The sequence below is a fragment of the Hylaeus anthracinus genome, unplaced genomic scaffold (genome assembly GCF_026225885.1).
Source record: "Hylaeus anthracinus isolate JK02 unplaced genomic scaffold, UHH_iyHylAnth1.0_haploid 12001, whole genome shotgun sequence".
NCBI classification, from domain to species: Eukaryota; Metazoa; Arthropoda; class Insecta; order Hymenoptera; family Colletidae; genus Hylaeus; species Hylaeus anthracinus.
Window position 1 is genome coordinate 2872847 of NW_026534348.1, and position 13241 is coordinate 2886087.

General features: G+C 32.8%; 5 protein-coding genes across 6 annotated transcripts; 3 read left to right on the forward strand and 2 right to left on the reverse strand.

Annotated features, from left to right (window-relative positions):
- Positions 1-454: 454 nt before the first annotated feature.
- Positions 455-1340, reverse strand: LOC128890885 (6-pyruvoyl tetrahydrobiopterin synthase). Its single transcript, XM_054149859.1, has 3 exons — positions 955-1340; positions 813-892; positions 455-757 (listed from the first exon to the last, which is right to left on the reverse strand). Exons 1-3 carry the CDS (start codon positions 1017-1019, stop codon positions 471-473), a joined length of 432 nt encoding a protein of 143 aa, XP_054005834.1. The 5' UTR covers positions 1020-1340; the 3' UTR covers positions 455-470.
- A 523-nt stretch (positions 1341-1863) lies between these two features.
- LOC128890888 (ejaculatory bulb-specific protein 3-like) lies at positions 1864-5721 on the forward strand. The gene is made up of 2 exons (XM_054149862.1): positions 1864-2387; positions 3646-5721. The coding sequence occupies exons 1-2, from the start codon at positions 2225-2227 to the stop codon at positions 3795-3797; spliced, it is 315 nt and encodes a 104-aa protein (XP_054005837.1). The 5' UTR covers positions 1864-2224; the 3' UTR covers positions 3798-5721.
- A 160-nt stretch (positions 5722-5881) lies between these two features.
- Positions 5882-7443, forward strand: LOC128890886 (ejaculatory bulb-specific protein 3-like). The gene is made up of 2 exons (XM_054149860.1): positions 5882-6215; positions 6962-7443. The coding sequence occupies exons 1-2, from the start codon at positions 6032-6034 to the stop codon at positions 7150-7152; spliced, it is 375 nt and encodes a 124-aa protein (XP_054005835.1). The 5' UTR covers positions 5882-6031; the 3' UTR covers positions 7153-7443.
- LOC128890877 (cyclin-dependent kinase 10) lies at positions 7402-9578 on the reverse strand. The gene is made up of 6 exons (XM_054149849.1): positions 9386-9578; positions 8949-9103; positions 8258-8858; positions 7902-8198; positions 7680-7813; positions 7402-7600 (listed from the first exon to the last, which is right to left on the reverse strand). Exons 1-6 carry the CDS (start codon positions 9393-9395, stop codon positions 7565-7567), a joined length of 1233 nt encoding a protein of 410 aa, XP_054005824.1. The 5' UTR covers positions 9396-9578; the 3' UTR covers positions 7402-7564.
- Positions 9579-9838: 260 nt separating this feature from the next.
- On the forward strand, positions 9839-13102 carry LOC128890870 (BTB/POZ domain-containing protein 9). Of its 2 annotated transcripts, XM_054149824.1 has the most exons (11): positions 9839-10022; positions 10122-10636; positions 10713-10865; positions 10933-11122; positions 11249-11504; positions 11565-11697; positions 11778-11915; positions 11995-12125; positions 12188-12316; positions 12397-12586; positions 12685-13102. In XM_054149824.1, exons 2-11 carry the CDS (start codon positions 10322-10324, stop codon positions 12883-12885), a joined length of 1836 nt encoding a protein of 611 aa, XP_054005799.1. In that variant the 5' UTR covers positions 9839-10022; positions 10122-10321; the 3' UTR covers positions 12886-13102. The 2 variants fall into 2 exon arrangements, with proteins under 2 accessions (XP_054005799.1, XP_054005797.1); XM_054149822.1 differs by having other exon boundaries at positions 9839-10636.
- The last annotated feature ends 139 nt before the right edge of the window (positions 13103-13241 follow it).

Here is a 13241-nt window from a genome sequence, read left to right on the forward strand (position 1 = left end):
GAATAATTTCACTGCAGTTATATATTATCTAACTCGATAAAATTAGAGGTTTATTATATTTGTTACTGCATTTACATCCATATAATTTATCCGGTAATGTTAAACAATAGAAGGTTATTCTTTTTTTCATGATAAACTTTAATAGATACAATTTTATATAAGTACATAATTTATGCAACATATTTATATACATTTTATATGTGTTTATTATAAACATATTTTAATACATTTATGTATTCTTATCTCTGAAAAATGTATCTTCTTTGTGTATAAGAGAATTGCATTGTTAAAAGAAGATTTTTGAATTTAATTATTAAAAAAATATAATACTTATAACAGCATATATATAGGTATACACCATTGTATTTATACCCATGTAACTGATTGTTAGATTAAGATATTAAATATATTTATATACAAAAAGAATAAACAATATTTCTTTGTCATTTTGTGCTTTGAGATTTTGCAAACTAAGTTTCCTTCTCTCCTCTATAAATGACAATATTTCTATCAGTTTCATAAATTTTAACCTCATACAAAATATCTGGATTAGACATAAAACTTCTAAGTTCATTAAAAATGTAGATAGCCAAATTTTCTGTAGTTGAAACAACATTTTTGAAATAAGGTACATCCTTATCCAAATTCTTATGGTCTAACTGATCCATCAATACTTTCTTCATGTATAATTTTAAATCTGTTAAATTCATGACCATACCTGTTATAGAATCCACAGGTCCACGTACAGTAACTTCAACTAAAATGGAATTGCAATTAGAATTTTTAAATTTTAATAAATTAATAATAATTACTTGTATAATTATGACCATGACCCCAATAGTTGTTACATTTTCCATATATATTTTTATTTTCTTCCTCAGTTAAATTGTTACTACAAAAAATATATATATATTATTAAAAAATTCCTTTTTAATTAATAAACTAATGTCGTACTTGTGTAAACGATGACAGCTAGATATTGCCTCCTTTCTAGTTAAGTAAGCAATCGGTCGTGCCATTGTTTGTTATAGATCGAAAATATTAGTTGTATGTACTATTAGTAATATTAGTTGCAAACTGTTCAGAAGACGTAAAACGAATGCGTATATAATAAATGCAGAGTAAAAGGTAAAAATTGGTCAAGGATAAAAGTGATAGTGAACATTTATTTGCAAAGGCAAATATTTTTTCATAATTTTTTTGTATATGCGACGTAAGCTAAGTTAACGAGAATTCGAATAAGACAAGAATACGTAAACAGAAACGTTTTATCTGTCAAAGTAAATGATAAAAATAGATAAGAACGTATAACCACAGACAAGGCATACAATAGATTGGAATACACCAGAGCATGGTGGAGCCAAATACTCTTTAGTGATGTTGCTCTAGGAATAACGTCCACTTTACCGACCGGTAGTCGATTAATCGACTTTTTGTCCCCAACGCTCACCGACCGGTAACTGCTATGATAACTATCAAGTATTTGTTACTTTGAATTGAGATACAAGTTGCTTTGCTCTGTAAGCTCTCGTATTTTTATACAATTCCCGGTGCCAGGAAAGATCTGCTGCCGAGCGGCCGGTGATAAGGACATAGGATGTTGACCCGCTACCGGTCGGTAAAGTGTTAATTAAAACCCTAGATCAGCGCGGAGAATTGAAATTTAAATAATTATAATCTAGTTACGTCAACAAAATAAAACGATCTAATTGTATCCATTTCAATTATAATACGAGCCTGGGACCAGAGATGGGCAAAACCCTAGGCTTCGAATAAATCTGAAGTTTGCTGATGTGTTTGTCTCGTTTCCTTCTTTGGAAAGTTTTCAAAAGAAGAACCAAGACAAACATAGCAGCGAATTTTAGATTTATTCGAAGCCTAGGGTTTTGCCCATCACTGCCTGGGACATAATGAGAATGCAGTATGTCGCGTATTTTTCAAGAAAGTCATTTGTAAAAGCGTACATCAATGAAGAGAAAATGGATTTCATCACTGTCTTTCGACAATTGCTTCCCGCGAACGATTAAGAAAGTGAAATTTACAAAATTATAGTATAATGTCTATTAACAGTTAACAGTTGCCCTCAGAGAGGGGAGAAAATATAAAGACAAGTTCCGAAACATGAAATAGCCAGTTTTACCCCGACAAGACAAAACTGACGATTCATTCGAAGAATATATACACGAGTTAATAACTCGACGATTTTTCAATATTTCCATTAAACATGCGTGTGTTAATTGTTTTTGTTTTAACTGTATTTGTATTCGTAGCTTCTGTCGACGCACAGGACATTTCGAATCTCCTGATGGATAGAAATTACGTGCAAAAGCAAATCAATTGTATTTTGAATCGAGGCCATTGCGATCTCATAGGGAGAAAAATTAAAGGTGAGATCTAAAATACTATATATATTCCATAGCGACTTTTTTACAAATTGGAATTTAAAAAATCATAAATAATGGATAGTTTGTATCGATATAAATGTGGTATTATTTCATTGATATTTAACATAATGTGTACTAATTTTCCACCCATGGATCCAAAAATCTCAGTATGAAGTACACTCTAATCATTCTAGAAAATGATTCAAAAATTGACACCTAACTAATCGTTAGGTGTATGACTCCTTCAATTAACATCTTCCGTATCGCAAAATGACCCTGATTGACACAGACAGAATCTACAGGGTGTCCCAAAAATGTTGTAACACCTTGAAAGGGGTGGTTCGGGAGGTGATTTGAAACAACTTTTTCCTTAGCGAAAATATTGTCCGAGGCTTTGTTGAGGAGATATCAACGGAAAACACTGACCAATCAGAGCGTGAGCATGCCGGTGGAGCGCTCGCGGTAACGTATGAGCGCGGCCGCCTAGCGCATAGCCACGCCTACTGCAGGCGCTCCAACGGTATACGCGCGCTCTGATTGGTCGGGGTTTTCTGTTAATATCTCCTCAACGAAGCCTCGGACATAATTTTTGCTAAGGAAAAAGTTGTTTCAAATCAGCTCCCGAACCACCTCGTTCAATGACCTCCAACATTTTTGGGACACCCTGTATAACGCATGGCTGTCTTCAGCACAGCTTGAAATACCTTTTATTTTAACATTTTGTTCATTATTTTTAACTGTCTTAAAAATGTATACAGTGGGTGTAGAAAGTATTCGTACACCGATCAATTTCCCAAATAACTTTTCTGTGAAATTGTAGTTTCTTAACTTCCATTAGAAGAAAATGGATGTTTCAGACTTGAATTTTAGGTAACCGATTGCGTACAATGACGAAAGATAAGTAAACAAAGTGGACGGGTATTTCGAAGAACGAAACATCTGACGATTGTGTATGCAACACGTAACGAAGTGTGTAAACATTGTATGCAACACATAGCAAACAGAATGAATGATTATTTTTAAAGAAATGTATATTTTTACGTAAAAGTTTGTAATAAACGTAAATTTTGTATGCAATACATAGCGGACATGATAGGAATAATAAGAAATATTTTTTTATATTTCATCATTTTATGTTATCTCCCGTCGAGTGAGAAGTCCTTTACACGAATCAATATTTTCTTTCTCCTGCGCTGATTAGATGAAACATATGTAAATGTGAAAACGCTTATAAAAATGTTAATCCTTTGAATTTTTGCAGGACTGTTACCGGAAGCGTTGAATAACAATTGCCGACGCTGTACATACCGACAGATGGAACACGCGCGAACGTTGATCGGATTCATGAAACGAAATTATCCCCGTGAATGGCATTCAATTGTCGGATCCTACGGTGCGATGCAGCATGCTTAGACGTAATAATTGAAAAGTACGACGAAATAACAATAATCGACGTAGCTGATCACTTCAAGCTGATGTACTTGAATAAATAGTTTAGAGCCTTAACGGATTAACTCATATGAATCAAACGCTAAATAAAATGATTACAAATTGTAGTAATCTCTAATTTATTTAAATTGTTACATTTTAAATGATGTACGAATACTTCTTTGAGCGCTTCAGGTGTCCTTCTAAAAAATTCCTTATTTATTCATTAATCTGTAATAGATTAAGCATAATTATTATTAAATGACATAGTAACGACTCGATAGAAGTCGATATGTAGTATGTAGAAGTGTATGTATGAAATTTTCTTCGACTCTAATTAAGAATCTATTTACATAGTACGAAGGTTAAGGGATAAGATAGAAAGTTTTGATCCTACCAGTCGGCTTTTCGCAATATGGTAGAATGATGAAGTGGGTTGAAACCGAGATACGGTGCGCATGCTAATTAGTATGATGATTCTAATGTCGAAACGAATGTACATAGTATAAGTAACGTACTCTATAAGCTTTTTTATTATTAATTATTAGGAAATTCAACGAAGCAACCAGAGAATTCATGACGCGCGTTAATAAGGAAGAATAATTGTTGCTTAATAGTAAAACTGACTTTCCTGTTATACATCACATTGTTCTTATATAAATGTTATATTAAAGAACAATACTGCGTATGGGCACATAAGAATTCGTTTAACTTTATACCAAGTATTCGAATATTGATCAAACTTCCGACCAAACAATACGCAACCGGAAACATTACTTATATAATTTCTTCCTGAACATATTACCGACTGATGTAGATTGTAAGACCGCCAAATACAGCTTTAACGTCGCATTGTCACTAATGATAATCCTTGAACAGATATGCAAAGTAAATTCGCGATGATCTTTGTCTGAACACGACAGAATAATGAAGAATGATCTCTTCATTATTCTCGAGAGCACGTTATTCGTGTTATACTGTTTCTATCGTACTTGTACTTAACATGCAAGACCATTATTGGTGGTCAGCAAAATGCAAGGTTGTGCTTCGATTTTCACGGAAACATTTTGCTTTCATATTAGATGCGTTTCAAGCGCACGCATAATTCTACGTGCACACAAGGAAAATGAACAGAAGTTTGTCGAGTATTAATTTCTGCTTAAACAAACAAAACGAACACGAAGATTTTCAGGTCACGGATACAATCGAGCACGCGTCAGCAAAATTTTTGCGAGAACCAAAGTAAACTATTTAGCGTGTTTTGATTTTCTCGGCCTTATGGGACAACAAAACGTAATGTACTAAACCTTTACTCTTTAATTATAGATTCAAGATTTATTTTAATTCGACAAATATTAATGTTCAAATGGGCGATTTTCAAATAAATGAAATCGAGTTCGTTGGAATTGACGTCAGACACTCCGCGAAATGTTCATTGTAAGAATATCTTGACTTTATTATGTTTTTCTTGCGATTAGATGACGAATCGCTCACAATTGATCGAATAATTACATAAATGTCAATGTTTTCAGGTATCGAAGATAAGTCTACGAACGAGTTTATTGATAATCTAAAGTAGCATTCTTAGCATTAAAGCGAAGAGATGACAGTGACTTTTAAACTAATCAAGAGAACCGTAGGACAACAGCGAATATTGTTTCCTTATAGGATACTTTCTAGTAAAATAGTTCCCCACTTATATTAGAAATTGTTTATCGAACGACATTTTCACGGAAAACGCTGATGTATATATAACGACAGCGAAGAAGAAAGTTTCGTTCGGTGGCTTCGATACAACCAGTCATACGAATCGGTTGTATCGTTTGTTATGTTATGTTAATAATGATATAAAAACTTGTTAGATCGAACAGAACTTTACAAATGTACGTGATTATGTACGTGCTGTTTGTTTATTAATTTCTAGCTAAATCCGCAGCTACTGTCAATGATTCACGACGGTGCGTGAGAAATACTCGATTGACGCGTTTATCCACTCCCTCCAAAGTCCTCCGCGTCCTGCTATATAATTTGGTAGCTCGTTCGCGAAGACCATTTTACTTTCCGCGGCCGAAGGGTAGCTGTCCAAGAGGATACTCTTCTTGAACTCGTTGCTCCGTACTACAAAATTATTACATGGAATAATTCGTACGTCTGAAACTAACAAAAGTGTCCTCTGTAATTTTCTTGATTAAACGACATTCTATAATCATAATAGCAACATGAAAGCTTCTCTTTTGCTGTTCGCGTTGGTCGTAATCGCTTCTGTAACGGCCGACACATATCCTACTAAATACGACGACATCGACATAGACAGGATACTCCAGAACGGTCGCGTCCTCACCAATTACATCAAGTGTCTGCTGGACGAAGGCCCGTGCACCAACGAAGGTCGCGAATTAAAAAGTAAGTATAATGTCAGACAATCTGAATAATAATCAATTGAACAGAGTAATCTGAAATTAAAAAAAATATATATATTTTTAAAAATATCTTAAAAAATATATTTAAAAGAAAAAGGGAAACCAATTACGTCAGTTTAGCGAATACCGCTCGTAGTTGAAGACAAGGTCAGACAGGACCCCTATTCGCATAATACATTTTCCTTATTTCGACATGTTCCAATTTCTCTACAAGATGTATGCTCTTTAATAACGAAAGATCGTGTATGGACCTCGATTCGCTTGTCGGGTCTAGCAAACCCAAATTTATTCGAGTTCGTGACTAGAAGTGACGCTGGTTTCGTTTGGAAATTTCAACGTGCATCCGTTGCGATGATTACGACAGAGTTCACCTCACTCTCCCGCTCTGTATTACATAAGTTGCTTTGAACTTTCTCGTTTGGAGTGCATCGAACTCCCTTAAACAACGTCCAAGTTGTTATTACACGTGCTTAAAGTATTATTACATCGTACAACGAAATAATAATAATTATTATTATACAGAAATTTCTATTTCTTTACGTATTCTTATATAAATTCTTTTCATGTATTTCTTTCTTTTTATCTATAAAAATTGAAATAACAACGAAATACAGGTTCTTAATTAACGCGATTCTCGATATATTTCAGCTACCTCGTTAATTTTAAACACTCGTTGCTTGCAATTCAACTATCGAAACTTTCTAATCATGCAATTATATCTGATTTCAGAAACATTACCTGATGCTTTATCCACAGATTGTAGTAAGTGCAATGATAAACAAAAAGTCACTGCAGAGAAGGTAATAAATCACCTCAGAAATAAGAGACCGAATGATTGGGAACGACTTACCGCAAAATATGATCCAAATGGCAATTACAAAAAACGTTTTGAAGCCGCTCTAACTACCACGAAGAGTTAATCCTTGAAACATAGGATTACGACATCATTTATCTAATGAAAACAAATCAAAAGAAATAATTTGTTCACCACTTTAGCGAACTACAATAAAATGTACACATTATCGACGAAACATGAGATTCATGAAAGGTTTCACATATTTAAATCAACATATTTGATCATACTCTTGTATTACTTCGCGCACTTATACTGTTAAGTTCTTTCACGAATATATATATTCCTAAACAAGAAACAAACTGATTTTGTAACATTGTTTTAAATGTTTGGTAATAAAGTTCATTTATTCAAAAGTATTTATGAATAATATCGTACATCCTAAATGAGAGGGATAAATTACATTGAATCTTTTTATAACTGAGGATCGAAAGTGTTTGGATTGCGTTCGAAGTTATGAATGTGATTGTAGTTCGAATTCATTCAACTCGTCTCTTCTTAACAAGTGACCCAAGCTAGAAACAACAAAATTTAGTTCAGTTTCAATATATTCATATTTTTATAAATGTAAACGAAAAATATATGAATACTTACAAGATCCGAAATTGCGGGTAAGTTATTTGTCTGATCCGTGACACTTGCCTCTGGTTCTCTAGTCTCTTTTGGTGGAGCAGCCTTTTTCATATTTCTATGTTGTGGAAATGTGGGCATAAGCTTAGGATCGCATGCTGCAAATATAAGATCAATAATAATTTTAATGATCTGTTGTCAATAAATCAAAGGATCACGGAATAAATATAATCTTATATCACTCACGCAATGGAGCCTCTTTAAAATAACTGCTTTGTAAACATTCTTCAGCTGTAGCTCTCTTTTTTGGATCATACATGAATAAGAAATTTAATAATCTTAAACCTGCAGCACTTAACCATGGAAACCTTTGTTTCAAATTGTTGTATGGTTGTTGTTTCAATGTGAAGTTTTGTAATGCGGGAAGGGTATTAAATTCGGGCCAAATTGCTTCACTTGGTGTACCCAATAAGTCAACAATTAATTCTAGCTGTGCAATTTCTGATCGTCCAGGTAATAAAGGACGATGTCCGAGTAACTCTCCTAAACCAATATATTACATTTAGTATTTTAATAGTACATCAAAATAAAAAATACCATACCTAAAATGCAGCCAGCAGCCCACATATCAACAGAAGTTGTTTGAGTCTTTGCTTGTAACAATAATTCTGGTGCTCTATACCACAATGTTACTACCCTAGGTGTCATTGGTTTTAAAGGCAAACCAAACCATCTAGCTAATCCAAAATCAGCAATTTTCACACATCCTTTGTCTGTCATAAGAAGATTCGAAACTTTTAAATCTCTGTGTACAATAAAATTATGATGCAAGTAGCGTAAACCCTTTAACACTTGTAAAACAATGCATTTGACTTGGCTTTCTGAAAATGGAGCTTGCATATTGTCCAATAAACTTGCTAAATCTTGTTCACAATATTCCATAGCAAGAAATATGCTTTCTAGGCTTCTTCCTACTACCACTTCCCTTAAATGTACAATATTCTCATGACGACAAGATAATAAAACAGATATTTCTCTGAGTCCACTGACTGGAAGACCATCCTTCTCATGTTCCATCCGAACTTTTTTCAATGCTACAACTTTGTCATTTTTAGTATCTCTTGCTCTATAGACAATTCCATATGTGCCTTCTCCTATACGGTTTAATTTTTCAAACTCTGATACAAATCTGCATTTACCTAACTGTTAAAAAAGAAAATCATGTAACTAACATTATCATTTATATTATAATAAATATAATCACAATCATAAAAGAAATGATCAAATCATTACAATATCTTGTTCAGGTATTTCCATTGGTTTGCCAGTCAAAAAAGATGTTAATACTCCTCTTCTTGTTATTGGTGCTGATGGATCAGGACCCGTTTCAGATGCAGCCTTCTTATCAGTATCATTATTTTCTACTGATTTCTTTTCCAAAGTTTCATCTGAAACAGTATATAAATTACCAATAAATCATCCATAATTTATCAAAAATATCATGCTCGTTAATCTATGTATATGTAAAAAGTTACATAAAATATAAGTGGTTCATTTATATTACTGAAAGCACGACTGTTCTTTAAATTGTTAAAACTATAGACAAATACGTTTGATTTAACATATAAATATTGCATACTTTCAAAGAAAATGTACAATAAACAACAAAATTGAACTTAACCTATATGGTTAGTATTCATGTTACAATTATTAATGAAATGAAGTCATACCTTTCGTCATTGTGACTTTTTTTTTTTTTTCAAGAAAGTATTTTCAAAACTATATTTATTCTCTTCCTCAGCATTCGTGTTTGAAACCAATAGAGATACGAAATTAATCGATTATCTACAAACACTCGTCCGGGCGCTTTTCATTGATCCTTTCCGTAATTTTCAAGCATCATCAAGCATTCATTTATGTTCGTTTACACTAAAGGACCTCTAGTTTTCAGCATTGAAAATGCAAAAGAGAAGTATAACGTCAATCACCAAGAAACCTAAAGTCACTAAAAGCGTATATTTTATTGTTTACTCGAATCAAGTAATGTATTTCTTTCTTCGTTTAAATAATATCTTATGCTTTGTACTTGTTATATTTTGATAATAAAATTTCTCTTGTTCTTTGGCTTACGTTCCTCTTGGTTGGCAATTCGTTTGCCCTTCTTCAGTTTCGTAAATCCATGATATTTATATTATGATGATTATATGTTGACGATAAAAGTTGATGCGAAATTTATCGAACTTGAAATAATACATCTCTAAGGTGGGAACATCCTTATTTTTATATTTACGTTAATCCTCTTGGGATTTATTTAACTCTTAATAAGTTGATCTTATTAAAGAATAGTGAAAGCCAAGTGTGGAATGTGTAAGTGAAATCGTAGAACGATATAAAAATGTGAATGATAGTTCAGAGTGAAGTTTAAACATTGAAACCTTTTTTTATTTACTATCCAATAATTGATAGGGATTTATGGAATCGATGTTTTCTCATTTGTGAATAAATAAACATTGAAGAACAAACAGTCTCGAATGTAATAAAATCCATAAAAAAAAATGTCATTGTACGTCGACAAAGTGTCGTATTCGTCGAAAGAAGAGTAATTATAGAAAAAAGACAATTGAAAAAACATTGTGAGAGAACAATACAATCACAACATAACAAAAATGAGTTCTCATCATCGGTTAAATCCACCTTCCGGTGATATAGAACATATTGGTTACCTTTCCGAAAATATTGGAGCTCTCTATCTCTCAGATGATTATTCAGATATAACTTTGATTGTCGGTGGTCAAAGATTCAATGGTCACAAGATCATATTAGCAGCTCGTAGTCAATACTTTAGAGCTCTTCTCTTCGGAGGATTGAAGGAATCTACACAATGTGAAATTGAATTAAAGGATGCTAATTCAACTGCTTTTAAAGTTTTACTTGAATACATATATACAGGACGTATGTCTCTAACAGACAGACGTGAAGAGGTATGTTTCAATCAAACACAAAATATTTCTTATAATTTTAATGTTGCATTGTTTAATAGACTACTTTTATTTTTAGGTGGTTTTAGATATTCTTGGATTAGCACATCTTTATGGGTTTTCAGAATTGGAAACCTCTATATCAGATTATCTCAGAGAAATATTGAATATAAAAAATATCTGCCTCATATTTGATGCAGCTTTACTTTATCAACTAGAATTTCTTACCAGGGTATGAGCATGATGTCAAAATGACATCTAAAAGAATGTTTGAACATAGAGGAATTAATCTATTCTAGGTTTGTCATGAGTACATGGACAAACATGCGTGCGAAGTGATACAACATGAGAACTTTTTACAATTAAGCACTGGAGCTTTGAATGAGCTAATATTGAGAGATTCCTTCTATGCACCAGAGGTTAATATCTTTCTGGCTGTACGAGCATGGGTAAATGCAAATCCTGATGCTGATAGCAAAAGTGTTTTAGGTAGGTAAATGGAAAAGAATAACATGAAAAAGAAATAAAGTAATCACTTAATTAAGTATATTAAGATTACTTTTTGAGAAAATATATCATGGTAATATAATAAAATTAATATAATTAATTCTGTAGATAAGGTACGATTAAGCTTAGTTCCTATTACGGATCTTTTGAATATTGTTCGAGTGTCTGGGTTAGTTACTCCTGAAGCAATCTTAGATGCAATAGCTGCAAAGACGCAAATACGGGATTCGGATCTTAATTACCGCGGTCGACTATTTATCGATGAAAATGTTGCTCATCCTATACATGGTGCTCAAGTTCTACAAGGTGAAATGCGCAGTCACCTTTTAGATGGAGATACAAACAATTACGATATGGAAAGAGGGTAAATTAATGAATTTATTTATCAAGTTATTCGTTTAAATAAAATTATTTTCTTTATCAGGTATACCAGACACACGATCACGGAGTCTCAAGAACATGGTATTTTGATCAAATTGGGAACTCAGTGCATTATTAATCACGTAAAGATGTTACTCTGGGATAAAGATATGCGATCGTATTCTTACTACTTAGAGGTAAATTGTCAAAAGAAAAAAAGCCATACACTCAATATTTGTATCTAATAATCATTGTTGTAATTAATATATTTTAATAGGTGTCCATGGATCAAAAAGATTGGGTACGAGTTATCGATCACACAGAATACTTTTGTCGCAGTTGGCAGTACTTATACTTTGAGCCAAGAGTAGTTCTTTATATTCGTATTGTTGGCACGAATAATACTGTAAACAAGGTAACATAATGAAATTTTGATCGAAGATACTTTCGACCTTTCCTTTAATGTTTATTCTCAATAACATTTATTTTCAAAGGTTTTCCATGTCGTAAGTTTTGAAGCTTATTATACAAATCACACGGAGAAACTTTGCAATGGTTTTGTCGTTCCATCACGGAATATTGCTACCATGGATCGTAGCGCCACCGTTACAGAAGGAGTTTGTAGGTACGTAGATGGTTAATTGAATTTTATACTTTTCTTATAACAAATTATGTTTTTAAATTTAGATCTCGAAATGCTCTATTAAATGGCGACACATCGAATTATGATTGGGATAGCGGATACACATGCCATCAACTTGGTTCTGGTTCCATTTTAGTACAACTTGGACAACCGTATATTATAGATTCCATGCGGTATCCAATTTAATTATCACATTTATTGTATTTATACAGTTCAAAGAAAGTTTTCTAATCATTGTTTATTTATTTTTTAGGTTATTACTTTGGGATTGTGATGATCGTACATACTCTTACTACATAGAAGTGTCTGGTAATTCTTGGAATTGGGTTCTAGTTGCTGATAAAACCAGAGAAGCTTGTCGTTCTTGGCAAACAATACATTTTTCACCACCTCGTCCCGTCGTTTTTATACGTATTGTTGGAACACATAACACCGCGAATGAGGTTACTATTTATAAATACTACACAATATACATATGGCACTTCATAATTTTAAATGTGTCTTGCATAGATCTACAAGCCTCAAACATTTCATTTTTTAGGTGTTTCACTGTGTTCATTTTGAATGTCCCGCTCAAACCAATGATAAAATTGTATCTAAATCTCCAGTTCACAGAGGAAAACAATCAATACCCAATGATTCTGTGCTTTCATTGGTATCTCCGCCTCCAGAAACCGCTACAGAAGCAGTAAACAGTGATCAGGAGGAAACAAATTCTGGTTATCACAATGTTTTCTCATAATTGTTTTCATTTTCTTAATTTGTTTAGGACAAATCATTGCGAAAATTCACTCGATACTTTTACAATTATATGTTAAGTACAAAACTTTTATTTTCCAATGTTAACTTTCTGTATTAAAACCTTGCATGTTTGTATAATATTGGATAAGTTATGATTGTAAAAATAGCTGTAAGATACATTTTTCGATTAAAGTACATATTTAATTTGGTAAACCTGACCGTGGTCTATTTCTTTAGTAGTAGTATACTATACTAGAAACCAAAAAAACGTAAAAACTGTCATTGTGATAAATTAATTAAAAGTAAACAATTCCAGTGGCGTCATCTGTGGCAAAACACCCAAGTTACGCTATTAAC

What these genes read in the sequence shown, in the direction of transcription:
- LOC128890877 (XM_054149849.1), bottom strand. An exon ending in AAATACCTGAACAAGATATT is followed by an intron (nt 8,859 to 8,948) that starts GTAATGATTTGA and finishes CTTTTTTAACAG; the next exon opens with TTAGGTAAATGCAGATTTGT. An exon ending in GGCTGCTGGCTGCATTTTAG is followed by an intron (nt 8,199 to 8,257) that starts GTATGGTATTTT and finishes ATATTGGTTTAG; the next exon opens with GAGAGTTACTCGGACATCGT.
- LOC128890888 (XM_054149862.1), top strand. Translation starts at nt 2,225, where the DNA reads ATGCGTGTGTTAATTGTTTTTGTTTTAACTGTATTTGTATTCGTAGCT. An exon ending in CATAGGGAGAAAAATTAAAG is followed by an intron (nt 2,388 to 3,645) that starts GTGAGATCTAAA and finishes GAATTTTTGCAG; the next exon opens with GACTGTTACCGGAAGCGTTG.
- LOC128890885 (XM_054149859.1), bottom strand. Translation starts at nt 1,019, where the DNA reads ATGGCACGACCGATTGCTTACTTAACTAGAAAGGAGGCAATATCTAGC. An exon ending in AGCTGTCATCGTTTACACAA is followed by an intron (nt 893 to 954) that starts GTACGACATTAG and finishes TATTTTTTGTAG; the next exon opens with TAACAATTTAACTGAGGAAG. An exon ending in TCATGGTCATAATTATACAA is followed by an intron (nt 758 to 812) that starts GTAATTATTATT and finishes ATTCCATTTTAG; the next exon opens with TTGAAGTTACTGTACGTGGA.
- LOC128890886 (XM_054149860.1), top strand. Translation starts at nt 6,032, where the DNA reads ATGAAAGCTTCTCTTTTGCTGTTCGCGTTGGTCGTAATCGCTTCTGTA. An exon ending in CGAAGGTCGCGAATTAAAAA is followed by an intron (nt 6,216 to 6,961) that starts GTAAGTATAATG and finishes ATCTGATTTCAG; the next exon opens with AAACATTACCTGATGCTTTA.
- LOC128890870 (XM_054149822.1), top strand. Translation starts at nt 10,322, where the DNA reads ATGAGTTCTCATCATCGGTTAAATCCACCTTCCGGTGATATAGAACAT. An exon ending in AATTACGATATGGAAAGAGG is followed by an intron (nt 11,505 to 11,564) that starts GTAAATTAATGA and finishes TTTCTTTATCAG; the next exon opens with GTATACCAGACACACGATCA. An exon ending in CACATAACACCGCGAATGAG is followed by an intron (nt 12,587 to 12,684) that starts GTTACTATTTAT and finishes TTCATTTTTTAG; the next exon opens with GTGTTTCACTGTGTTCATTT.